We start from the raw sequence: 27,883 nt of genomic DNA, 5'->3' as shown, positions 1-27,883 counted from the left end.
TCCCTCCCTTTGCCACTGCAGTGAAAGCCTCGGTAAAGGAGAGAGAGAGAGTGTGTCAGTGAGTGAGACACAGAGAAGAGAGCCTTGAAGCAGGGGTTAATGCCAGGACGAGACCTCTGAGAACACCTTAACTTGTGTTTTTCGTTGTATTTCTCGCCTCAACTCGGCGGCCTACAGACTACCCCCACCCCCCCACCACCACCCCCCTCCTGTTGCACCTCCTTTCCGTTCACATCGCCTGGATTTCATCATCCGACCTGCAAGATGGTAAGCAGCTCCTATTTTTTTTTTTTACCCTTCGACCAACTGGTAAACACACTAGTGGGCAGGCCTGGGCTTTAATGTGTCGAATAATGTGGCGTTTGACAGGTTGTTTGTCGCTGTGAGTTCTTTGCTTTGGACTTTTTACTGTCGACAACACAGAGCCCTGCTGAGGAGGAAACGCTTTTTCTCACCCACTTTTGCCTCCTTGTCGCTCTCTCTCTCTCTCTGTGTGTGCAATACCCCGGGGCTGACAAGTAGCCTGAAGCCTATGGCCCAGATATTTCTTATCCCTTCTCGGCATAGCCTACACTCTTTATTAGCATTGGGGCCTGGTGCAAATTAGTTTTCCTGATAAAAATACACGCTTATTAGGCCCAGGTCGGCGACTGAGTGTGGCACAGTTTACACACACACACACACACACACACACATACACACACACACACACACACTCTCACACACACACCACACAGGAAAATGTATCGTACGCTCTTAAGTTTGTACTCACATTCGCTCCCGTACTAAAAAAAAAGAAAAAAAGAAAGAAAAGAAACTCCATGAAGAAATGTATGTCAGTATGTTTTCAAGGTTTCAAGGTAGCATGGCGCTGTGTTGATACTTGCAACATTGTTTTATGTTGTGAACACATGAGCTTTGATGAAAAGGCCGTGTGGCTACATTTGTATCCATTTACAGCACTTCTATAGGAAGCTGCCATAGCAAGCCTAATGAACTGGTCAGTGTGCCATTAATACAGTGTTTGTTATATACAGTATGTGTGTAAAATGTATAAATAAGTGCATGTGAGTTGCCTAGTAACCATTATAGCCATCGATGTAGTGACCAATAGGAGTAGACTGGGCAGTAGTAAGCAATGACAGGGGTGTAGCCAGAAATTGTAGGATCTATACACGGGATTTGGGGCCCCCACACCCCTCCACAAACTTGCCCCTCCGTCACCCCTCCACTGTAATTTCATGCTTACAGTCAGAGGCGCCACCAGGGATTTTGGGCCCCCATAAGAAGATATCATATTGGTCTTTACCCACCACCGCACACACCACTCATGCCAACCATGTGCAACTGCTGTAACCATACGTCTACCTTTAAAGATTTGCAACTCTCTTGTAGTCCAAAAGTAACCTTACAAATACAGATAGCATACAATTAGTTCGATGCTTTAGTTTAATTGTAAATGAAATATTCTATTAATGTTATAATCATCCTAACTTTTCACCACTTGCATGTACCAATAGCATGAAAGTGACAGTAGCAGCCATTTGTTCACCAGCAATCTCAGGTGTAGAATATGTCCAGGAAGTTAACTTATTTAGAGTCTGGACAGGAAGAATGACATATTGTTTTATTGTCCTGACCTGTTATTTGCTAGTTTATTTGAATATCAGTCAATATTGAAATGAATCAATGATCTGTAAATGTTCAAATTAGAGCTAGACTAATATACTACCACCACTACTTATACCGGCTTGTTGTAGATATATCAGTAGTATACTGTGTGGTGGCTGATAATTCACAAGAACTGACAGAGATCTTAATTGGATTTTTTAACCTTGCAAAAATCAATGGTTGTATTGACCTCCAATATCCATTATTGGTTGGGTTGTGAGCACAGATGTCAACAAAAGTCTGTTTCTTGTCCAGTAAATCCCATAAAAGATCCTGTATTTACGTCATTCACATTGATATGATACAATAAATACTGTGTATGTTGATTTTTTAACATTAAGATTGATGCCAGCCCACAGAGGCTGAGTTTATGAAGAAACCGTTCCATGGAGCAGGTTTTCTGGGTTGTCTGGATAACTTCGCTAAATACAACCACACCTCAAATCTTGGACATTAACTGCTGTAAAAAGATAAGTTGTGCCAAACCAGTTAAAGTGGTAAGCCAGCTTCTTGGCACAGTCCTCTGGTTCGCTAACTGCTGCATCACCGTCAGAAGCTCATGCATTTTAATTCAAGGTTACTGTCCCTGAGGTTATTTTCTGCATGTTACCAGGTGCATAACAAATACATCTGTAAGTACAAAAGGACACAGAATCCACACACAGAGGCCATGAATTAAGAGCAGTGCAGTAACAGTGGCTTCTTAACTTTCCTGTAATAAACACATTAACCAGAGGCTGTTAAGCTAAAACGACGCCCTCGCCCTTTTTATATTTGCCTTGCAGCAGTCTCAACCTTCTGCCAAAGGGTGGAAACTCAGGGCATGCACGTCCTACGGACAGTGTGCCAACATATGACCCATCAAAATATATTCTTCTCATCTGCAGGGGGAGGATGGGGGCAGGGACACACATTTGCTTAAGCATGTAGTGGAATGATCTGATGCTAAGGGGACCATATGCTGCCTAGCAATCAAGCGCCACCCACATAAGGATGGAGCCGTAGCTAATGTAAAAGAGATAAAAGCCACAGCGAACCACCAGCAGAAGTGATGATCAACACTACGTGATCCACACTGCACTTCCAACCAGCCCACTCAATCTGGATTTATTCTCCTCGCTGGCCGTTACATCGCTGCAGTCCTCGGCTTATACTGGGAGCCAGCAGCCACCAGCGACAGGCCAAACTCTAGCCAGTTTTGTCAGTACACAACATCTGTCTGTCTTGCATGTCAGCCTCTGTGACCAGTGAATAGAAGAGTTAACAGTAAGCAATGCAGAGGGGACTGTTAACTAGTCCTCAGATTTTGAAAAGGTCAAAAAGGATACGTGCAACATATATATTCTAGTCACTGACACCCTGATGTATTATGAATCTCTAGAACATTAGGCAGTCTGAGAGAGTTGACAGGGTTGGGCAGGATGTAAGGCTGAGTGATATATCAATATGATACTGTTATCATGATACGAGATGGATATTGCAATTTGTAATATGGTGTAAGTGTTGTCTTCCTGGTTTTAAAGGCTGCATCACAGGAAAGAGATGTCATTTTTTTAATTTATCAGACTGTTCTAGCTGTTCTGTTATTTGCCTTTTACCTACTTCATCAAAAAACTCATTGTCTATATATTTTGTGGAAGCACCACTAGTCATATCTACAATATCTACATCAAGATATTTGGTTAAAAAATATTGTGATGTTTGATTTTGTTCATATTGCTCAGCCCCAGCAGGAGGATAAATATATCACCTGTCGGTAATTTGCTGACTCTGTGTCTGATTGATGTTTTTGGCTGATTTTAATCAAAATACGCTTTGCGCTTTCTCTCTCTGTCTGCCTCAACAGCATTCAATACCATAAATGTGCTTCATTTAATTAACCTCTCTCTAAAAGCACATTTTTCACACTGAGTAAAAGCATTGGAAACATAAGACTTAATTCGCAGTGTCTCACACAACATTAAACAGCTCACCTGCAGAAATCCATAGTATTAGACTATGAGGCATTGATGCCTACCATGAAGTTACCACCAAATATTCCCCAATCTCCAGAGAGTAAAAGTAACGAGCAAGTTTCAGTTAATTGTTTTTTTTTTTACTGTTTTTGTTGGCTTTCTGCAATCTCATAATGCTGTTTTCAGTAGTGACAGGCGTATTATCTGCTCAGCGTCAAACAGCAAACAGACACAGTTAGAGACTAGCATATACAGCTATGCAGTGGAGCATTTAGCAGCTAAAGAACCATATATTTGTGGTAAGAAACGTGACTTTAAATTAATTATATGGTTACTCTTGTTTCATAGCGATCATACCTTCTTTTCTCCGCCTCAAATGGCCAAAATATCAGTCATTGCAGGTTTAGTGCATAAGAAGATTTTGGCATTGTTAGTTAACACAGCATTAAAAGGCCCTCAAAAGCCTTTGTAGGTAAGCCAAAGTCAGGGATAAAAATGTCTGAGAGGATTAGTCCTGCCAGAGTTCCCCCAGACAGCCGAGATTGTGGTAATTATTTTCATATTTGCACTTGACTCCTAAATCTGGTACAGATGCTTGACACAGAAACACACACACACACACAGAATTACAACAGAACAAAAAGATAATGTCAAAAGGTGAATGATGATGCTGTGGGGAATGATGGAAGAGTAACTGTGTCTGTGAAAAGAGAGAAACAAATGTGAATTTGCAGTAGTTCAGTTTAATTCTTGCATATATTCTCCACAGCGTCTCCTCTGTGTCATAGAGTAATAGGCTCTTAGTGATATTGCACAGTCAGTCGGTTGTTGGCTCGGCCTTTGCCTGCTGTACAAAGTTGGGCTGAAGAATGGAGGGGTGGCCTGCGGTACTGTGAAATATGTTTTAATTTTTTCCAGATCATTTATTACTCTTTTCCCCCAAATTTCATCTTTTCTACTTTATTTTTTCTGAATTCATCAGTCATGAGAAAGTATTGAATCATGTGGTGGATGAATAAACATAACAATTTGCTACGGCCAAAGCAGTTGAAAATGTTGCTTTTCTACATGTTAATAGTTTTTGAACATATGTTTAGTCTCTGAATGGCTTTTTACTCTTAAAGTAATGACGGTAGTTGGAGTCAACTCAATTAAAACTGTGTGGGTGGAGGAGCTGAGCCCCACCCTAGGTGAAACTTAACATCACAGAAGCAGTGTGACACCAAAACTTGGTAGAGACTCTCAGCATAGTTCTCTTCTGTTCATTTGGCTTAGATGGTACGCCCAAGTGTTACAATGGTGGGAAAAAGGCCAGATTTTTATAAATTGCATCCACATTTTGGCAAATTCCACAACACTTCACATTTTACAGTCGATTCAATTTTTATTATCAAATTCCACAATTCTGTCTGTTTTCTGCAAATAAGAAATCATAGGGCCCTAGGGTGGTCTCTATTTAAAGACCAATCTGAAAGCAAAGTGCAGCTCTGCTCTCCACAGTGACTCTAGAGGGTTCAGTTTGTTTATCAGAAAGCTCAGCTATATGGCAAGCTTGACACATTTGTGTGGAGGTGGGCAGTCTTATAAGTAAATCTACTTTGTGTGTCCAAAAAAATGCATTGTGTGGAAAAGTAACTCAAACACAGCAAGCAAGAGACACAATTAATTGATTCTCTGTTGTACATACACATCAGAATCCTTAACTTTTCAATGGCCTTGTAGTACTTTTTGCCTCTCAAGAGTTTTCAGACCTGTCTGATACAATCAAGTATTCAAATGTGTGTTCAATTCACAGCGCCATTAAAAAAAGAAAGCCGCAAACGCTAACATTAGATAAACTCTTCATTAGTTTAGCTAAAATAATAAACAGCTCCAGCTGCTATCATCTTTTCATAAAGAAGACCTTTTAATGTGCTTCTTATCCAAAGTTGGGCAACAAGTGTTTAGAGAAGCTTTGATTTACAATCACATACTGTCATAAGATAACAGCATCATGTCTTGACACTCCTGGTTGTGGTTTGTTCAGCAGATGTTGTATTGCGCCCTCAGTTACGTTAATCATCAAGTATGATAAACACAGAGATTAGAGATGCATGCTATCACCCTATGTTGAAACAAACAGTGCAATACTATGCATCACCGCATAGTTCAAGGAGATAGGGTTTCAGAAATGCAAGATTAACATACATACTGTAAACACCCAGATGTGATGCTGAGGTTTGTCTTCATGATGAATCCAGGACTGGGCTTGGTCCTGGTCTGCCTGTCAGTCCATCTATCCATCATGGTGTTATACTCAATATCTCAGGCACCACTGATGAGACTCAGGGCAAAATGCATGCCACTGCTCCATTCTTGTATTTTCAACATAATGCTGCTTGGCCCAGTGTGGGCACTGCGGTTAACTTTTAGGATTTATGCAAGTCATTCCTCTATTCCAGCGTGTTCTGAGCCAAAAGAGCCAAACACAGTGTATCAAATATCTACATCCTTTGCAATATTTTTAGTTCAGTTTTTGACATTTGAATCATTGTACTTAATACCGACTTTGAAAAAAAGAGCATAAATCTTCATTTATCTGAGAGAGTGAACTGTGTAGCTGTGCAGTAGTTTATAAGTAAGCTCTGCAGGCTTTTTATCAGAATGTAGCAATCTTCAATCACTACACTTGGACAAGAAAGTGAATCAGTCGTGCCCCCCCCCCCCCCCCCCCCCCCCCCCCCCCCAATACCACCGCTGTGCCCTTGACTAAGGCGCAAAACTCCCCTAAACTGCAGATAAGGTAGCCTCCAGCTGTACTGACTATGTGAGAGAGGTGGACAGTGTTGTTGAACAGGAGCATACGTGCTTAGCAAACCTACCTCAGATAAGCAAAGACCATATGAGAAATCTCAAGTTTTTACAGCCTGTTTTTTAGTTGCAGTAAAAGAGTTAAGGGTGGTACCTCAATCATATCAGTGATGAATGACTTGGCTGACTATGTAAATAAGTTCATCATTAAGTAAAGATGAAAATACTAACCACATGTTAATTTGTTGGAGTTTGATTTGGCTTATTGTAATGTGAGATCAGAGTACCTTTTTTATGTCCTGCCAAAGACGCATCAGTGAAGTCCTCCAGCCTCATACACTGTGCTCCCCAGTCTTTCATGTTATGACTGGGTTCTGCAGGTCTATAATTAGCCAGGTTTTTGGGTCGGTTGTAGTGTAGCTGCTGAACTAGCAACGATGCCAAACTCTTCATTATGCAAAACATGTTTTGTGTGCTAAGGACTAATTGATTCTGAATGAAGCATGCATTATTGATGAGCCAACACAAGTCTCTCTCTCTCTAACCCTTTCTGCTTATATTTCTCTCTGTATGCAACATGTGTTTTTCACTCTGTGCATCTCTTTCTCTTTCTGTAGTATTTTATAATCATCCCATCTGATATGCTTTATTAGCATCTAAAAAGGCAGCTCAACAGGATCTGCCTGAAGTGTTTTGTTTTTTTCATAACCAGCGTTACTCCTGACCCCTTATTAGCCAAACCAGTGACCTAAGGCAGGCTTTAGGTTAGTGAACCTGTAATCCTCAACACCAAATCTGCTTTGCTCTAAGTCTCTTTACCTCCAGGGACCTGACAGCTTGCACTTAACTGACCGTGGATGTCGGGCATGCAGTTGAGAGTATGCCCAACATTCATTTTATTCACCTGTCCACTCTGCAGTAACATTGTCTAGTCTTATAATAGGTGCAAAGCTTTGGGGACTTGGGGGATGTTTTGCCACTCGGGCAGCCATGTAACTGATTATTCACTTTTTGAGAGATATTTGACATTGTAGTTGCCACACTGCAGTAATGAAACATCATAACTACGGTACTGTCTGTGTAAAGCCATGTTTGGCAAAATTATATTTGTTGTGGCGTTAGATATTCCTCTGTTTAACTGGATTGTAACTGGTTCAATGTCACATTCAGTCTTTGGAGAGCAGCACCAAGACTTAAGGTTTAACTGAAGGTTATGTCCTGTAGAGTTCATCAGCTTTGACACGTGTGAATGTAAACTCATTTTCCCATTTTGTCTTCTGATTATGGCTACTATTTTTTGTTTCTTTTATCCAGTTATTCCTTTTTATGAGGTGCAGTCTGGATTTATGTAGAGCTGAAACAATTAGTCAATCAACAGGAAATTAATCACCAACTCTTTTGATAATTGATTAATTGTTTTTAGTTGTTTTTTTTATCAAGAAAAATATGATCAAATCATCTGGTTTAAGCTTCTTAAATGTGAGCAGTTTTTGGTTTCTTTAGTTTTCTGTGGCAGTAGACTGAGTATCTTTGGGTTGTGGACTGTTGGTCGGTTGCACCTTGGATTTTGTTTAATGGTAATTAACATGTTTCACCATATTCTATTATTATATTATATTATAGACCAAGCAAGTAATTAATGAATGAAGAAAAGAATGAACAGAGTAATCTATCATTAAAAGAGTCATTAGTTGCAGGTCTAGCTGAATGTTTATAACTTCATGAACATACACAATTGTTCTTCTTCAGTCCTAAGCCAAGAGAAACAAAATGAAGGTGTGAACAACACACGTATCAGGGTGAGGGTGCACTGAGAGCCTGTCCTTGAACTAGAGGACACTGGTTCAAGGTATTAAATCCAAAATGTTGCTGAAGTTTCCTTTATCAAGTCACTGTATCTGTACAGCTCTGGCAGTGCTGCTCTGTGTAGGAGAGCAAACAATAGGACTTTTCCCTACAGGGATCAATAAAGTATCACATTGTCACTATTACCCACTGAGCCACACAGGCAATGGGACACCCAACCCCTGTAATGGTGGAGTCATGCGCTACGCATTGAGCTACACGGGAATTCAATCCCTTAAACTGGCAGTGCTCAGCCACTCTCAACTTGTTGTTCTGTAGAGGAAAACCATGTAGAAGTCAACCTCTGTCAGGAGAGCGGAGACGAGCGCTCGTGCTGTGATCACAGTGTCAAATGCTAAGTCGCTCTCCTGGCTGATCCTGTGTCACCTCTCTCTTCTCACTGCTCTTAAAATACCCAACTCTTCAGAGATAAGTCTGCTGTTGTACAGCAACACAGCGATAAGCCAGTAGATGACATAACTGCCAATTGCTTCTTCCAGCCAGTTCAGTGTGTGTAGTCTATTTGTGTTTCACTGTGAGAAAAAGACAACTCTAGCGCTACTTATCTGTCATAATGTGTTACTAATATCCTTTGGGTGCAGTCACTTCTGCAGTTTCCCTCAGTCTAAAGCACAGTGAGAACGTTTTTTGTTGCATTCAAACTGGCAAGCAATTAATTAGTCAGCATAAATGAAATTTTTACATGATTGTTATACTATGTTTTATCACCATATTTGTGAAATATTGCAATATTAGACATATTTCAATAGAGCTGCAACTAACGATGATTTTCACCATCAATTAATGTGTTGTTGGTATTTTCTTGATTAGTTGTTATAACATGTAAAAAAAATACCCATTACTGTTCCCCAAAGTTTAAGGTGATGCCCTCTCATGTCTCTAGAAGACTAAATAAACCAGAAAAATTCATATTTAAGAAGCTGGAATCAGATAATTGGGACATTTTTTAAAGAAAACTTTCTTTTAATGACTAATTGCTGCAGCTCTGCATTTCAGCTTGCAGTGTGACCTCAGTTCTGCTTTCATTTCTAACCACAAAATCAAACATTTTAGGGTTTGCTGCACCTTGTTTACATTACATTTTCATGACTTGCCTTTTTCTTTTAAGCGTTCTTGCTTGTAGCATCTAGTACAACATCAGTTCAGATGCCATGTTTTTTTTGCTAAACTAAACTAGATTCCTGGGTTTGAATACACAACTCAAAGCATTCTAGGTTTGGAGGCACCCACAGCTCATACTTTTGTGGTAGTGGATGAACTACTGCTGGGTTTTCTTTAAAGACCTTGTATGTATAATTTTTTTCTTTGGCATCTTCTAGTGTTGTATCAATTATGACGCTGCAGCAGACATGATTGCTTGCAAAAATTCTACATATATGGACTTTATACAACACACAAGTTTCCTAACCAGCAGCTGCAGTCAGTAGCTGTCATCCTGGAGGCTGTATAGTTCACTTATAGATTTCACTTGTGGATGTTTAAACTAAGCTACCAGTTAGTGTGTCCATTTTGCAAAGCACAGTCTCAGCATGGCATTCTCCAGTGAAGTTGCGGGACAATTGTGGTCAATTGCTTGCTTGCCTGGAGGGTTTCTCTCACTCAGCTGTAGGATCTCCCCCATCTCTCTGCAACAGGGAGTCCTCACTGCCTCCCATGTGAGCGCTCAGCCTTACTCTGCCAGCAATCAGACTGAGGCTCGGTAGACACTGCAGTGTTGGATGGGATGGGATGCGGATGTGACTGTTGGATATGAGCCAATTCCACACACACACACACACATACACACACACCATACAGTGTCTCTGGATAGCACGGTTCATTTAAAGAGCCTTTGCACTACCCTGAAAGATTTGATGCCATGCATGATGCGTGACTTGAAAGAAGCTGTGCATGTAAATAGGAAACAGCCTTAAGAGTATTAAGGCAAACATTATATTGAAATGTTCACAGCAATGTGTGTTTAAAATTGAGGAAACTGCACATTGCTTGGTTGGGTGAACAGATGTTTTAACCTCAATCTCAGTACATGTAGGTGTAGCAGCTAATAATAAAATAGTTTAAAAAAAGCTTTATTTATAAAAGAGCGCACCTTCCTCTTTTGAGAGACTGTATTGGAACTGACTAAAATACAACTGCAGGATTTATCTTCATTAAAAAAGTATATGGAAAATAAGTTAGAATCTGCTAAATGAACACTATGTCCATTCAAGCATCGCCTCAGTAAGCAAGAACTCTCATATTTTTAGTTTTACTCATGTTAATAATAAAATGTCATATCTTCAAAAGTTTTATTATTGCAGATATGACATTTGAAGCATCGTTTAGAGTGCTTTCTAAAATAACCAGTGCCAAAAGAATGAAATGCTTATCTCTCTGTCTACATCTAAACCATATACCATACAACAGATAAGTCCTGACATGTGAGATGACTTGTTACAGGACACATTTGCATGCAGACTATCTGTGGAATTCACATCGACATTTGTAGACAATGAGGATGTTTAGCTTTAAAAGGTAGGGAAGCCTGGTGTTTTGTGCATGAATGCTTTTGTCAAAAAAAAAAAAAAAAGGTTGTCATGACTAAGTGTTTTATTTTAGAAATGCCAACACTGCAATGTCCTTGCACAAGCTGGCCACACCAGTGAGCTGAAGATAGTCAGAAGACCATGACTTCATGCAGGAACGCACAATATTCAACATTAATACACAAAGTACTTGGCTGATGTTACAATCCATCACTTAAATTGAACAGTGTGGACCTCTAGAGCCCATACTCTGGTAATTAAAAAAGTTAGAAAACAAATCCATGTGTTCCTGCGGTTCTTCTTTTAGTGGTCAGTAGTCCGTTTCTATAAACATTATTACATATTTAAATGCTCTAGTACAGAACACAGCTGAATGCTCTATTGTGTGTGTGAGTCCTGTTACTGAGAAAACCTGTGGTATGAAAATGAATCCAGTGCACACCACAGATCACCAGGGCCTATTGTTTGTTGGCTTTGCTAATAGGTGCCAAGGAAACAAACACATGCTCTGTAGAAAATGGTATAAAAGTGAATGTGAGTCTTCTTGTTTGTTGGTGTTCTTATTGACAAAACTAGTGTACCATTTCCTGATTTAATTAGCAAGAAAGTGTCAGGAGTGATGTCATATTTACCATCTCAGAAGTGTTGTTAGCACAGAAACATTTCCAGCAACCCGCAGCTCTAATAATTAGTTTTTACTCACTGCCAGCTATTTCTAAACTTGTAATAAACAGATAACATAACATGTCTTCGCTAGACTTGTGTCTCCAGTAATAGCAGTAACTGACAGCTGTGTCTCTTTTCTCTCTTCAGGGAAATGAAGCCAGTTACCCCCTGGAGATGTGCTCACATTGTAAGTATTTTTGAATGTTTGCTTGTAGCAGTTGCTCAAAGCTGTTTTTTGTTGATTTAAAAAAAAAATATTTGTATCATATAATGGGACTGCTTTTGTGCAACTTAAGGGATTTTATTCATTTTTATTTTCTCAATTGAATCTCCAGAGAATGTATTCATAGCTGCCACCCCTGTTACTAAAATGTATGCCATCCTTAGTGCCATGTTCAGTTTTACTGTGTTGATCACAATGTTTTTATATGTCGTTGATATGTTTCTGATATCAATAAGATGTCATTTTTTTAGATCAAACTCTGATTGTATTCTTGGCCGTGTTTACAAGATGTCTGCCCAGTAGACATCTATTGAGCTCCTGAGCACTCTGGAGGTGGTGGAGGAGAGCTGAAGGAAATGACTCACATTTCTTCTTTGTCTGCCTCCTTCACCTTCCCTACCTGACAATACATCAACACAATGTCTTGACCCTGCGATGTTTAAAAGTCCTCGGAGATGCTGATTTTCTCACCTGCTCACTCTGGTGCACATGGCACGTTTCACACTTTGGAGGTTGTTAAGAACCAGGCGAAAATGGATCCACTGTTGCATGTGTCTAATGAGCTCTGAGACTTCGACAGGTCCCTCTGTTGTGTAGGTGTACTGCAGGAACAATGCTGCCGGTTCAGATTGACCTACTCATATCTCTGAATCAGAATTGCACGTGAATAATTATTTTTGACGTCAGGACTGCAAAGTTAGTCTTTGAAGTTTTTGGTTCCACAGTTAAGAAGCTGTTGTTTGAGGTAGAAATGCAGTAAAGACTCTGTATGTAAAATGTCAAGGCTGATAATGATCTATAAGTTCATTTTAACAGTGTGGAAGCGAAACTTTGTGATTGTGTGGGAAGTTAAAACATTCACTTTTACTTTGATACTTCTTTTACTTTCATTCATATCACAGTCTGGATGTCTGCAATCCTGAGCTTTTTATTAGCAGAAGATATTGTATCGATTATTTTCCATTTCACACAATAAACACAGACCTGCTTTAATTGTCAGTATTAGATATTTACTGTAGCTTGGAGTGTCCTGACAATTACAGAGGACTTTTTTTAAATGCTTAAAAATAATTTGTAACTCTGGCATTAATATGTCAAAAAAATGACTAGACCTGTGCTGTATATATTTAGTTGAATTGTGTACATGGGGGGTTGGGGTTGTCTGCCCCAGTGAGTAGATAGTATCGATGGGGAAATTGTCTGTGGTGGGAGTGAGAAGTGTGTTATCTATTGTGAGGTTTAGAAGTTCCTGACGGTTGTAGGAGATGTTTGCACTTCTTATGCTTGTATATAAATCAGAAACTGACATAAAAACGATGAAGAAAACGTAGCACAGTGGTGGGAGCAAGCACCGTTTGTCTGAGAGCAACCATACGCTTCTTTACAACGTCATCCAACTCCGTCTATTCTCATCGTTTCGATTGAGAGACACCTAGCAGCAGAAAATGACATAGATTACTTTTGTGTTGTGTTGAAAGTATCAAGACGCACATACACACATTCAGATATTCAAAATGACACATCTCGTTAGAGCGAGCAGAGCTGTGGACACCATGTGGCATAGCCATACTTAGATTGTACTACTGTAACATCATAGGGAAACAAGACCTTGGCCTGCCAGAGCTTCCAGGCATTCCTCCCTCAGGATTATGCCACCATGGTGAGAGGGGGTGGGTTTGGATGATGCATGACCCTGAACTGAACCCTTTAGGGACTTCTGCTTTCAGTCTGGGATATTTACAGCTTCTCTCCATTTCTCACTTTCTGCCCCTCCCTGTTGACCACAGTCTGCTCATCTGTCTTTCTTTCACTCTTCTTTTTACTGTCTTCTTTCCTGCTTTCTTTTTCTTAGCATGATGATTAAGCAGCAAAAACAGAGCTAGAAGTTACTAGATAGGATTGTTTCATTATGCAAAACTTTTAGTCACTACATCTTTTGACCAATTGAGCATTTCAGTATTCACCTGCAAGTGTGGCTATGTCCTTTCTAGATTATACTGGTTAACTTTCAATTTGGAAGTGTTTGCCTCTGTCAAATGTCCTACCTTTGATTTTCTCTCTCTCGCTCTCTCACTCTCTCGTTCTCTATCTCACTCTGTCTCTCTTTGGCTTTCTCGCTCTGTCTGGCTCCCTCCACCGACAGAGCAGCTGTTCAGCTCATCAAGTGCTTGGACAGGCAGGCACTGGCTGTGAAGAAACCAGCTCTGGCCTGCTGGTGCCATAGATTCACCTCAACCTTATCACCCTCAATGAGAACCTGCAAAGTCTAACACCCACTCTCCTGTACCTGCTGTCAGACAGCTGTTTGTTGATGTAGATAAGAGCAGTATAATGAGTTTGTCTCTTAAGAATTGCTTTGAAAACATGGATTATGAACTAAGTGCATTGTTCTACACAAGAGGATGGCTTTTCTAAAGGCCTGCATCCTCCTGCCAATGCAATGTCTCACTGCTGCTGGCTTAGGCGAGCTTAGATCAGGCAAAATTTAATGGCCTACTTGTGGGAGCGTGCATAATTAGACACACAAACCACACAGACACACTATACACTTCGCTAAAGTGCATGCGCGCGCCCACTCTGTTCCACCATTCTCTTAACCACACACACACACACACACACACAATCCTTTTAACACATCATGCTCTCACAGAGTAACGCAACAGAGAGCCTGAAACCATCGCAGGCCTGTCTGCAGCCGCCCAAAATAAAAGGCGGGCAGCTTGCTGGAGTTCCTTGTTGCTAGGGGTTTCCCTGAGGGCGGGAGCCAGAGCTACTGTTGGTGGGGGCAATGGGGTGAGTTGGGGGTTTTCTGATGACGCCACGGCTATAAATATACACCATTGATGTGCTGCCCTGCTTCATCCTGTGTCTGGTCCATGCAGGCAAGTTGTACATTATCAGAGCAGCCAGAGCAATCAGCTTAATGCACAGTGCTACTCTGCAACACACACACACACACACACACACACACACACTGCCGTGTGGCCTAAAGAGATGACTGAGGGAGTTTAAGAGAGAAGAGGTGTGTGTGTGTGAGTGCCTCTTTAGTCCCACAAATTACTTGATTTCCAGAGCCACAGGTAAATCAGAGTCAGTTCTGTGCCTATCTGATGAAAACAGTAGAAAAGCAGAGCCACCATCAACTAAATGCTTAGATTAAATATTAGTACTAAACACAATTTTAGCTCACTTTATATTGATACGAATATAAAAAACATTAGCTAATTGAATTGCAATATGGTCATATGGAAAGTGTCATGTTTTCATATGTGTTAACAGCAAACTCAGAGAGATTTAGTATTGAACTACCATTTTAAATAAAAAAAAAAAATAAAAAAAATGAGGGGACTTTTATAGATATAAATATCTATAAAAAATGGTCATAACTGAAACAGCAGAGGCTGAGATTTCCCGACTTTTAGCCCACAGTGAGTCAAGCTCCTACATTCCCCATAATCCAACTTGATACTTCTTCATTAAACCCTTTCTTTCTGGTGATTGCCAGTCTCTGTCAGACTCTCAACTGTCTTCAGTAAAAATGTAGGGTCTGTGCCCAAGCTAATTTGCCCAAACAGCAGTATTTTCATGCTGAGCCTCATGACTAATAAACTGATTTGTTTCCTCTCTCATGATTTTGATCTCTGGCATTTTTTTGGCCTGTTGCGTCTCTGTGTAACGTGCTCTTATCCTCCAATATGTTCGACAGCACTCAGCACTCATTGGCTCAGCACAACCCCATTATGCTAATTGGCACAGTGTCATGTGTCAAACTTGTGAAATTACTGTGCTGTGCATGTAACCTTCTCGTGTTTGCCCACCCTCACACCTTTATCGTGTGTGTTTGGGGAGCTATATGCAGCACTACCTCCCTCCCTCCCCTCGTCTCCATTCGGGCTGTGCTGTGTTAATGCAGTCACATGTCTCCATTAATGTGCGGGGTGAGCTGTCTGAGGGCTGAGCATGCTTAAAAGGATACGTTCAATAATGACATTTTGGGAACATTGTGTGTTTTTGATAATTAAACAAAATAGAGGTGGAAAAGCCAGTTGCACTCAGCAGTTTTTCTGTTCACACAGTTTAATGGTTAGCTTGAGCTAGCTGACTCTTAGGTGTGGTTCCACTGATGTGTCCCAGTGTGTGGGAGATCAGTCATGTTTCCTCAAAATGAGGCAAAAAAGAACTCTGGTATTGATCTTTATTAGAGCTGCAACAATTAATTGATTAATCGATTGGTAGAAAAATAATGCCTCTTTTAATTGATTAAATAATCAATCCTTTTTATGCAAAAACTACAACATTATCCAGTTCCAGTCAGTCTTATGTGATCGTAAATTGAATTTCTTTGGGTTTTGGGTTTTTTATAGAACAAAACAATTAATTAATTAATTTAGAGAACAATCAGACAATTGGTTGGTAATGAAACCAATTATTAGTCACAACTCTAATCTTATTAAACTAGATCAAATGTTTTTAGTTGAGCCAGAATCATAAGAGTTGTTTCATTGTTGTATCAGCTGCATATGCAAAGGGAGTCTGTCCTGATATTTTAAACCAATATTAAACATTTGTGGTTTGAATTTAAGTTCAATACTTGACACACACACACATACACACAATTAAAAAGAAGGTAAGAGCACCATAAACAGTACAAGAAGCTAGAAGAAAAGCCATTTGGCAAACGTTGCATTAAATAATTTGTGTGTGTGAATGTGAAAGTAAGAGAAAGAGAGACAGTGTGTGTGTGAACCTCCTGTGTGTACTCTAAGGTTGATGACATCTACATAATGCATGTGTTTTCATTCGTACACCTCATGAACAATTGTTTAAATGTTATTCCTTTTATGTGTGTTTGTGTGTGTGTGGGCTACTTTGGGGGGCTAACAGGTTCCAGTTGCCTAGTAACACAGTTGAGGGTGCATACAGCGTTTATGAAAGTGTGTGTGTGTGTGTATTGTGCTATGCAGTGGAGTATGAGATTATCATAATCATCTCACAGTTACACAGGGTCTCCCTCAGAGCCGCTCATTAGCATAGCGGTGTGAGGAGTTGCTACTGTGCTGCCTCTCAGAAAACCATTTCCATCACATAGAAAACATTTGGTTTAATATCAGAAAATGTCTCCCTCAATTTTCCCTTAAATGACATTTCACTGAGTGTATATTATTGGATTCATACCAAATATTTAAAATAAAACACACAATTTTTCTACACCTGTAGCATGTGTAAATTGTTTTTGCTGAATTGTCTTGTATTCCAGGCAATACTCTATCTGAAAAATGTGACTATACGTTTTTTTAGGATGATCCAGTCAACTCCACCATCATACAAAGCCTGCAGCACTACTGTACCTTCATTATTCATTAACTAAAAACATGGGATAGAGGTGCGCGCTTGAATGTCAGCTTGCAATATCACCTACATCAACGCTTCTCGCTTTGCTGCCAGAGGCTCAAACATGCCGCTTGGGTTTAGAAACACGTCTGTCTCCTCCTCTGCAAGTGGAGGTCATAGAGGAGGCTACTGATCCTCAAGAACAGGGTCTCTTTTTACAGGTTTTTTATTCTGCCTATTTTAGAACGTCTTATCACATCCATCCCGAGCATCATGTTCAGTGTAACAAGAAAAAGATGTGTTCAACTAGGTGTGAAATTTATAATATTTAATATTTCATGTGGTCTAAGGCAGTTCTTTCTGTTTGTGTTTGGATTTCTACCTGGCTGTCATATGTGCCCACCATCAAACATGCTCATTTCAGGAACACAGCTGACACTTTTTTTTTTTTTAAATTTCAGTTCTCCCTCTTGTCAGCAAAACAAAACTCACTACCAGTACCAGCTCATTTGTTGGTTGATCTTTGGAACCTGTCGTGCCTTCACATTTTGAGATTTTTGTTTGCTGTTTGGCAGTCAGTGCTTGTGAAGTTGGTGATCTAGGAAATTTAAGCTTATTTTACTGCACTCACTGGGAAGAGTTTGCATAAGAGATTAATGATAGTTAAATCAGAGAATCGGTCATTGGGTGTTTTTTTTTTTCATGGAAGCTGTTTTTAATTGGACCTGTAAACCTGCAGCCATGACATGATTGGAAACCCTCTACCTCTTTGACCATTTACAGTAAAGCTCCATACGCTGGATAAGTCTGTTAAACTCCCCGCCGTCGTAAAAAAATACTGAATCCACAGTCTGACTCAATGGTTTTATTTGGCTCAGCTGGGAGCCATGTCTGTCCATGACGCTGACAGACGTGGGATTTGTTGGTTTGAGACCGGGAAGGGAAGCGCAGATTGTGAGAAAGCTATTGTTCCTGCTAGCATGAATAATACATGTACCTACTCACTTGGCAACTCCAGACAGTAAAAGCAGATCTGGGCACAGTGTGCAGATGATTCCCTCTCTGCAACTGCACAAAAGTTAGTTGAGTGATTTTTTTTCCTTTTTTAAAAAAATATAATCTGTGCTCCAGCTTATCCTACTGACCTAACTGTACAGCAACAAAAGGCTTTAAATGTGACACAGAGCCACTTTGACTAACATTAACATCTGCTATTCTAACTAAAAATATGATGGGTGTATATTTGGCATGGTTTCTAAAAAATAAAAGAACCTAGTATTGTTATATTTATGTTTTGAACTACAGAGGGAATCGTATTGCTAACCTTTTGAGCCACACAGAACTGGAGTGGTTATAATTAACAGGCTGTGTTTCAGGAGACAGATCGGGTAGTCCACTAATTGGAAGATTGCCAGTTTGATCCCTAGCTCCTTCAGTCTAGATGTCAAAGTGCCCTTGGATAAGAGACCGAACCCCAAATTGCTCTCGAAGGCTGTTCCATTAGTGTATGAATGGGTGAATATGTAGTGTAATGCACTTTGAGTTGTCGGATGACTAGAAAGGCAAATGGAGTCCATCTACATTTAACTCTCCATTTCCGAAGCACTTCAGTCATTCTCTTTCCTCATTTTGACAACAATAATAATAAAAAAACACACACATCCTGTTCTTTCTGTTTACAAGTGCTTTTTAAAAAAACACACTATCAATTTTATGGCCAACAAAGTGAGAGAGTGCTTCCTCTAGTTGGTACTGCTACTGGTTTTATACCTGTAGATTTACAGTGTGGGATTTCTACAGGAGGATTTATCTATAAGTAGCTCAGTCCTGAATCCCAAAATCAAATTGTCACACTTAACCCATCTACCCTAGTTTACAGCCTGTGTAAATAAATGTGGCTTTGAATTAATTGGGGCCCTACATGTGGAGATTATCTGCAGCAATGTTATCGCTCACACAGGCTCAAGCATTATGAGCCAGGCTGGTGTCATCTGCTCTGAACAGGAAACAGGAGGCTACTGATAAGGAAGTGTTTTGTGTCACAGGACAGTCGGGTGTTCGGCTCTGATAACTCTCACGTAGTGGACACAGAAACCCTGCGGCATATATCAGATTGTGTATCAGGAGTTGGCGGGAACATAAAAAACAAAGCATGTAACCAGAAATCCCTCATTAGAACTAAATCTAGCAATAAGGGAAGTGAGATATAGTATAACAAACTTCCAGTGTATACCAAGTCTTTTCTACTGATGCACAGGGGGGAACAAATGGTTATTAATATATAACAAAGTATATAGTATTTATGATTTCATAACAGAGCAGAAAATGTTAACAGCCACAGTTTACCCTTAGCTGATGTACGTATGTGTCTTCTTAGTGATTATACCACATGGCAAGTATATCATAACTTTCTGGGACTGCTTTAATTATGTAGTTTTCCTCAGTGTCTCATATGTAAATGTACGTTACACACTTTTTCCTTTTATTTGATATGTGATTTAACATACATATTTTCAGGACAGATGAGCAGGTCTAATAGTAAAGTTGGTCTTTATAGTAAGCCCATTGGGCTGGGCACTTCTGGTGCATGACACGTTAATAAAAAATCAATCGTAGGTGTGTCCTTCATTGTTTGCTTAGAGCCTCGAGGAAGGAAGTTCAAAATGAGTAACGTTCATACTAGTGAATGTTTAAATTTTTCCAGCCAATCAATAGATTACCATTGTTGTTTAGGCTGGTGAGTGAAACTAATTTAATATTATACCAGTATTTAGCTTGTAGTTGGTGCTAAGTTTGAGCCCTAGTTTACTGCTTATAATATAGATTGTTGTGCATGTGATGCTCTTGAAATATTTTATGGCACCTTTGAGCAAATAAAACTCACTTTGTTATCAAGGGGCTTTCTGTCTGCTTTACTATTAGACAGTGTGATTAATAGGGAAGTATTACATCATAACAGTTTGATGTGCCAGGGACAATACATTTTCAGAAACGTCAGTGCACACGTATATTTATTTATGAACGTGGTGTGCACTGATAGTTGGACGGTGGGCTTCAGCAGATTGTAGTGGTTATATTGCCCTATGTTTTGGTTGTCTACATCCCAACTTTCTCTTTCTCAATCTCTGTCTGTGTCTCTCTCTTTCTCGCTCTCCCTCACTCCTCCCATACTCCTCCACCACACTCTGATTAGTCATCGAGCTGATGGAGAACAGCACGTCCAAATGTTGAAACCCAAAATACAGCCCACACCCATCTCTCTCTCTCTCTCTCTCTCTCGCTCTCTCTCTCTCTCTCTCTCTCTCTCTCTCTCTCTCTCTCATATATTGTGGTACAGTCAAGGAGCATGATGAATGCTAGTAAAACATGCAAGTGGCTGGTAGATTTTTTTTTTTCCATCACAGGTCTGTCCACCACCAGCTGCCAGAACAGCTTCAGTGCTCCTTGAGAAATATTATTAAAGTCTCTCAGCTCTACTGGAGGGCTGAGTAGTGCTCTTCCAAAAGATATTCCCTCATTTGGTATTTGGATGATGCTGGTGGTGGTTAGCACTGTCTAACACATGCAGTTCCACCAAGTTGTGATCTGGACACGATGAATCAGACAGTGAGTCCTTGTGCCTTCTGTGGAAGCATATGCTCATTTATTCAGACTGACTTCATTTTAAGCTGCTTTTTTCCACTCTGGCTTGTGGTGCCATTATAGTTTACATCATAATTCAACCTCCCACAGCCTTATCTTTTCCTATCATTTACCTGTCCTTGTAGAGGTCAGTAAACCTGATCAGAACTGGAATGAACTGAATTCGTAGCCTCATAAATCTGGCATGCCTTTCTTTTGTCCCTCCCTCCCTTTGTTAGCTATGTTAAGATAAATAGATGGCTCATGTCATTTAGGACCCCAGATTAAAGCAGGTGGTGTAGTAGTTTGTGGTTGGTCAATGGGATCATGTGACCATGTGTGAATGAGCTTATATAGTAATTAAGAACTGGCTTTATTATTGCTTTCTGGATTACTCCTTGCTATTGTTCACTACTCCAGACAGGGAGTTAGGGCTGTTTCTGATGGCAGGGGAACAACAGATAAAGGTCCTCTCTGATAAAAAAGCACCTGTAAACAACAAATGCCGTAAGTTTGCAAAATCTACTAGTCTCTCCCTGTCAGTCTACTAATACATGTCATGTTTTCCCCCTTCAGCTCCTATTTCTTCTTTTTGTCTTATTTGAGGTTCACTGCAGTATTGTCAGAGCATTGCCCAGGCTTCACAACAACATTAGTAACTCAAGCTTTTTTTCAATAGTTGCACTCTTTTCAGTTCACCAGAGAAGAACAGAACAAAATGTGCTGTGGTTACTGTGGGTCTGCATTTTTTTTTTTTGGAGCAGTTAGCTCAGTCCTGTGCAGGCCGGAAGTAGCGTCCTTGACCTAGTTGCAACTGGTGAATACTAAAATTTACGACAACAGTTCATACAGGTGATAGCAAAGGATTATTTATATCACAGCTTGGATGTTTACAGGTTTACTGTATGTAAATATCCATGTCTTCTCTGTCATATTTAACTCTTTCCTTGTGCTTTTTTTTTTCTTCTAGAGTTGTCATGATTAGTCAATTAATGGATTAAAGGAATGTTGATTGTCAGCTGTTGTTCAGTTTGGATTTTTTTTTAATATTTTCTGGTACTTCTTTATTTAAACTTTTATGACAGTAAACTGAATATCTTAAGTTGTGGACTAGACCAAACAACTAATCCATTAATTGAGACAGATTAATCAATAATGAATACAATCAGTAGTTGCAGCCCTACTTACTTCTTTTATATCTCTGTTTTGATTTTTAAGGCTTTTAAGGTCCCATGGTTCTGACCCCTGCTTGTAATTGTGATGGTCTAGGAGATGGAGATGGAGAAGTCCACTCAATGCCTACAAAGAAAATGTCTCATCCATATTTTCTCTCTTTCTCTCTCTCCTTTTTTTCTTTTGTCCAGTCGATGCTGATGAGATTAAGAGGCTAGGGAAGAGGTTTAAGAAACTCGACCTAGATAACTCCGGCTCGCTCAGCGTGGAGGAGTTCATGTCACTTCCGGAGCTACAACAGAACCCCCTGGTGCAAAGGGTTATCGACATATTCGACACAGACGGGAACGGAGAGGTGGACTTTAAAGGTAAGTTGCGATAAACGCTGTTGGTGTGGGGAATCGCAGGAGTTTAATTTTCCAGCTTTATTCTGTTCTGTTACAAAACTGCTGGTGTGATGTTGGTAGCGCTAATTGACTATTATCCCAAATTTAAGCATGGCTTTCTCAAAATTGCTTTAGTTTTGATTAATTGGTCTAATTACTTGCCCAGTTTGTATGTTGTTGTGGCATTAGCAGAGCATTCAGTTAACTCAAATGAAGCTTATTTGTATTTAATCTGATTTGATCAGTCTTATAAGGCTTTATTTTTCATACTTAATTCTGAATTAAGTCAACTAACTCATGTGTAATGGATTTATTAAAAGTAAACACGTAGTAAATTAGTTGTTATTTGCCATCTGAACTCTAAGTATGTCACTCTCTGCAAGCAAAGACCAAGATTAGTACATGCCTAACCAGAAAAGGAAGCATGCAGAGCCCGTTATAGCTTTAGACATTATATGAATATCAGTAAAGAACAGTTCTTCATCTCAGAAATCTATTACTTCTGAGTCATGTGACAGAAGCTACGTTGAGAATGTTGAGATGTTGAGATGTTGACACGGGAAAATACGAAGAACTGTGTGTGAAAGACAACAGGCATGTTTACTCCCACTGAGCCAGCAAACAGGAATTATCTTCTACCAGAGATCTAGAGATTTCCCCAAAAGAACAACACAGGAGGAAATGTGTCACAAAACCAGTGAAGCCAGTATGAGTATTTACCAGTATGTAAAACACCGCCATGAAAGCATCATAACGCACCAAAACAAAACTGCAGCCATTACAAGAACTCACTCAAAAGTTACAATACTATTTCTGTGCTGTTCTCATATGCACTACGTAGGTTTGATGATTTAGTGTGATTTACAGCTCATTTTCTGTAATAAAACAGATTAATAACAAGCTTTTTGTATTTGCACCTAAATTTAATTCATGCAAAATAACCTAGAAACTAAATTACCTTCGATGGATGTTTCCAGGATTTTAATGTTGAAAAAAAATCATTTTTCTGAACTGAATACATGAAGGGGAATCACCTCTAACCCTAACCAACAGGTGCTACTAAACAGACCTATTGTTCTCCACATAACTGTCATGCAAGTTCAGCCACAATGCATGACTGAAAATAATCAGATGTCAATATTTAGGGACTTTGCCCCTAGCACTGTCTCAGCTATTGATTACAGTAGATATGCTTCCCTATGTAGACCAGGAAATGGACAACAGAGAGTTCAACATGCATAATGAAGATTTCTAAGCCTTGGAAAGCAATGAAAAATACTAATTGGTGTCATAGAAGTGAATAAAAACTGGTTGTGAAGCCTGGTCAGCACTGACTGTTGTTCTCTTCTCATATTCCAGAGTTCATCGAGGGAGTCTCACAGTTCAGCGTCAAGGGGGACAAGGAACAGAAGCTTCGGTGTAAGTAAAGCTTTAAACCCTACCTCATTAAAACCACATGTGACCAGAGGTGGCCGTAGTGGTTCAGGGTCACAAACCACTCAACGCCGCTGCTTGTTTTTGCTGCTTTGGGAGTCAACGCCACTAGGGCCTTGTCTTCTCCCGTGTGTCCACCTGTTCTTGTTTGTCTCACCTCACCCTAATGCTGCAACAAAAAAACTGTAAATGTTGAGCAAGTGTCTCACCAGTTTTCAATGCTGTTCTGTCTCCTGAAGCAAGCTTGAAGTCAGTCAGCTACTCTCAGAACAAGAAAGACTGAGAGAAAGTTGAGATGTGGCTGCTTTTAATTGGAGCTTGTGTAACTGGAAACCAGAAACAGAGCATGTTTGATCACGGATTATTTTTTCGTTTGCTCAGGAGTGTACAGTCGTTAACAGGGATATAGCTTAAGTCTTTAAAATGTTACTGTCTGCTGTTGTAATTGTTGCTGTGTAACTAATTGAAACTCATATCTGCCTCTGTTCCTACTCCTTCCCCCTCCCCTCGTGCCACACACCTGCACCACAGTCGCTTTCAGGATCTACGACATGGACAAGGATGGCTACATCTCCAACGGCGAGCTCTTCCAGGTGCTGAAGATGATGGTAGGCAACAACCTGAAGGACACGCAGCTCCAGCAGATCGTGGACAAGACCATTATCAACGCAGACAGGGACGGAGACGGCAGGATATCCTTTGAAGAGTTCTGTGCAGTAAGTGGAAGCCCTCCTGGGGTGTTTTTTTTTTTTTTTTTTTTTTTTGGTGGGGATGTGACATTTCTGTCGATGCAGACTGTTGTGGTTAAGGCAAATGTCAAGGGTGTCAGAAAACTCTGGAAACACAGCAGGTTTTTGCTTAAGCTCGACAGCACTGAGTTTCAGTTTCATGCTTCTTGTTGAAGTGTGGTGTCAAGGGCTGTAAACATAAGCTGGTGAGTTCTCGCTACACGATAGGGGTACTAAAAATACTGAGCTATCACTTTAGCTGTATTATACTACAGGAATATTGACTTAAACAACACATTCTAAACATTATTCTATATGTAAAGTACCTATTTGTAGTTGAGATGATCATCTGAAAGACAGGGGAGGAAAAAAGCTTCACAACCAGGAAGTTATTTCTGTTGCAAAGTCACCCTCTGTTGAATTGGATGACACCCAAAACCCAGATCTTAATCAAGCAACACTAGCATTGTTCATAAATGTCTTCAATCACAAAATGACCAAAAAAAACAGTTTTACAAGGTCAAGGGGAAATACCTGTGACTAATTTACAAGAATTGACCATAAATGTTTCCAAAAGCCGTTAAATCAGGAGAGGATTAAACATCTGATGTCTCCTCCATACTTGAATTGGTTTGGGGGGATTCTGTTGGCCTTAGAAAATCTTTTGATCCACATCTGTTTGGCTTTGGTATCAAAGGCTTTATCACCGTTTTAATAAGAGTCAAAGTCAGTCAAGGGAGAGAAGTGAAGCAGTCCTGTCAAGAGCCAAACTCATGGGAAGTCACGTCAGTTCAGTGTACAGAGAAGAAATGGCCACTTTCCCATCCTGGAGATATCTCTACAATGACAGAATAAAGTTGGGGTTAATCCCTGGAACAGCTCCTGAAAGGTCACAGTATAGGAAAATACACATTTACCACTAAGGGTCAATCCAAATGGAGACAGGGAACCTAGATTTTGACTGCATTTAAATAGGGGCTTCACAGTTTAGATAGAAACTTCACAGCCTTAATTATCTCATTTAAGATCAAAGAGGCAAGCAAAGTCATCTTTCGACACAAGTAGAGCTCCCTTGGTGAAAACTATCTTCTGCATATCTCGTCTCTCGTGGAAGCCGCCTCACTCGGAGACATTTTACTGAAATAAAAGGCACCAGTTCTAAGTCTGACAGAAGCAGAAGCCCATGTTTGATGGTTGTACCTCCGGAGCCTTGAACTAAAAAGGCTGTCATTCTCGAGGGAGCGTATTTACAGGATGATGCGGGAGAATATCAGATCCTGTTTTTTTAACAAAGTGGCGCCAATCAAACAATCTTGTGAGAGACTGTGTGACATGATTTCAGTCTGGGTTATAGTTCTCACTGATCTGAGAGCTGTGCGGCAACGGAAACTGTAACTAGGGACGTGTTAAAAATAAGACGATGGATATAAAAATAGATTCTGTCAAAAAACTGTCATGTAGTGCTGAAATGATTTGTAGATTAAAGGGACACTTCACTTGTTATTTAATGCAGAGCAGAGGCTGGATGACATGATATAAACCTGGCCAGGAACTGAAAATAAGGCCCGAGTTACGCCTGGTATTAACATGTGATCTGTATCTGGGTACATTATCCGAATATTGACATCCGACCCAGGAGGCTAATGAAAGCCTATTGAGTTGCATTATGTGAAAGGTATGATTCAGTAGTTTTGGTGACTAAAAGTCTGGATATATCTGCCTCTGCTGCTTCCATGTTGTTCATTCTTTTGTTAACTGTGTCCCATTTACTTTACTTTATGGAAGCGCAACACTAAATTGCCTTTAATGGACAATTTTGATAATCAGTTAATTGTGTCATTTATTAAAGAAAATGACACACATACTACTTCCAGCTTCTGACATGTGAGGATTTGCTGCTGCTTTTGGCTATTGATTTGACAAAATAAGCAATATAACATATTAACGATAGATAATTGGGGCATTTTTCACTATTTTTTACTAGCCTAAAATATCAGTTTTAATTATAGATGATGAACATAATCCTTAGATGCAGCCCTACTGGAGATTTGTAGTATAAAAGTTTGAAAAGGTTTAATAAAATAAACACATGAACCTTAAAGTGGAGCACAAATGCACTCTTGTGGAAAAAAACAACAACTTTATGCTGGTGGAGGTGGTTGTTTGCATCAGAATAGGCTCTTTTTTTCATATCAGACATTTTCATTTTTCACGTGTCATAGTAGGGAAAGCACAGGTGTTGCTTTACATGTCTGTGCTCTATCCATGCCATCATTCATTATTTATGTCTCACCATCCCAGCCTGTAACATCTCAGTATTAATGAATGTATTAATGCCTCTCTCTCTCTCGCTCTCACTCTCTCTCTCTCCCTCTCTCTCTCTCCCTCTCCCTCTCCCCCAGGTGGTCGGTGGTCTCGATATACACAAAAAGATGGTGGTGGACGTGTGAGCGCTCCTCGGCCTCGCTGAATCTCCTCCGTCCTCTTCGATACTCGCTTTCTCCACCATCTCTGAAGATCTGCTCAAGACGTCCGGCAAAAACGCTCTGTGTGTAACTCAATGGAAGTATTCTCTCTTTTTTCTCGTTAATCTCTCTTTCTCTCTCTCTCTCTCTCTGTGAAGCCACTTATTTTCTCTTTAAAAAAACAAAACAAAACCACGGGCCTCGCAAAGCCAACTTTGAAGTGTTATTGAACTGTAAATCCTCTCAATAACCCGGTCGTAGCACTTTAAGAGACTGAAGGACATCGATCTGTCATTTGCAAGAGCATCTTGATTTTTTTGGATGAGGGGGGAGAAAGTGGGGGGAAAAAAGGGGGACACAGTGAAGAGGCTGGTTGGCTTGTTCATATTACATCTTTTTTTTTTTTTTTTTTTTGTTAATTGTTATTTTTGATATTTATTTTTTGTTCTTGTCTTTTATAAAGAAGAAAAAATACAAGTATATCTACGGTTGTCTGGTGAGAGGAAGTGTTGAGGGTATTAACACTTGACTTCCAGTACAGCTAGAGAGTAGGGTATGAAGTGCCAACCAGAACATATCCACGAAACCAGTCCAAGTTATTACCTATCTTTCACCGCTTTCAAACTGGCCTGTGACACTTCCAACTGCGAGTCACACAACATCCAAAAAACCTAAACTTCACATTTTCTGACTTGCTGTCCTCTGCTTTAGCTTTTACACACGAGCAGTTTGGATTTAGACCAGTAACGCTTCTGCCCGCTCACTTTTTTTTTTTGGAAAAGCAGTTCATGTTTTTCCTCTTTTTTTTTTTTTTTTGTAATACAGTTGCTAGTTTTATTTATACTTAAAAAAAAAAAAAAAAAAACATGTTTATATTGTTGGATGTAAATCCTGTCATGATATTATAGGTAGATTTAATTAATGCCAAGAAAATGTCTTCCCAAAAAGAATTAGTGGCTGCGGACGTCTATATGGTTTACTCTTGGTGAAGCATTTTTTTTTTTGCATTTTTAAACAGTGTGCATCTGTAAGACAATCTCCAATGCGAA

The 27,883-nt window shown here is 39.9% G+C and overlaps 1 protein-coding gene across 1 annotated transcript; it reads left to right on the top strand.

Moving 5' to 3' along the window:
- The first annotated feature begins 34 nt into the window (after nucleotides 1–34).
- Nucleotides 35–27,179, top strand: ppp3r1a (protein phosphatase 3, regulatory subunit B, alpha a). The gene is made up of 6 exons (XM_053332779.1): nucleotides 35–267; nucleotides 11,621–11,660; nucleotides 22,013–22,189; nucleotides 23,567–23,626; nucleotides 24,173–24,357; nucleotides 26,772–27,179. Exons 1-6 carry the CDS (start codon nucleotides 265–267, stop codon nucleotides 26,817–26,819), a joined length of 513 nt encoding a protein of 170 aa, XP_053188754.1. The 5' UTR covers nucleotides 35–264; the 3' UTR covers nucleotides 26,820–27,179.
- Nucleotides 27,180–27,883: the final 704 nt, after the last annotated feature.

The sequence above is a fragment of the Scomber japonicus genome, chromosome 14 (assembly GCF_027409825.1).
Source record: "Scomber japonicus isolate fScoJap1 chromosome 14, fScoJap1.pri, whole genome shotgun sequence".
Classification (NCBI taxonomy): Eukaryota; Metazoa; Chordata; class Actinopteri; order Scombriformes; family Scombridae; genus Scomber; species Scomber japonicus.
The sequence above is the reverse complement of the archived record's forward strand: the minus strand, read 5'-3'. Positions and strand labels throughout refer to the sequence as shown.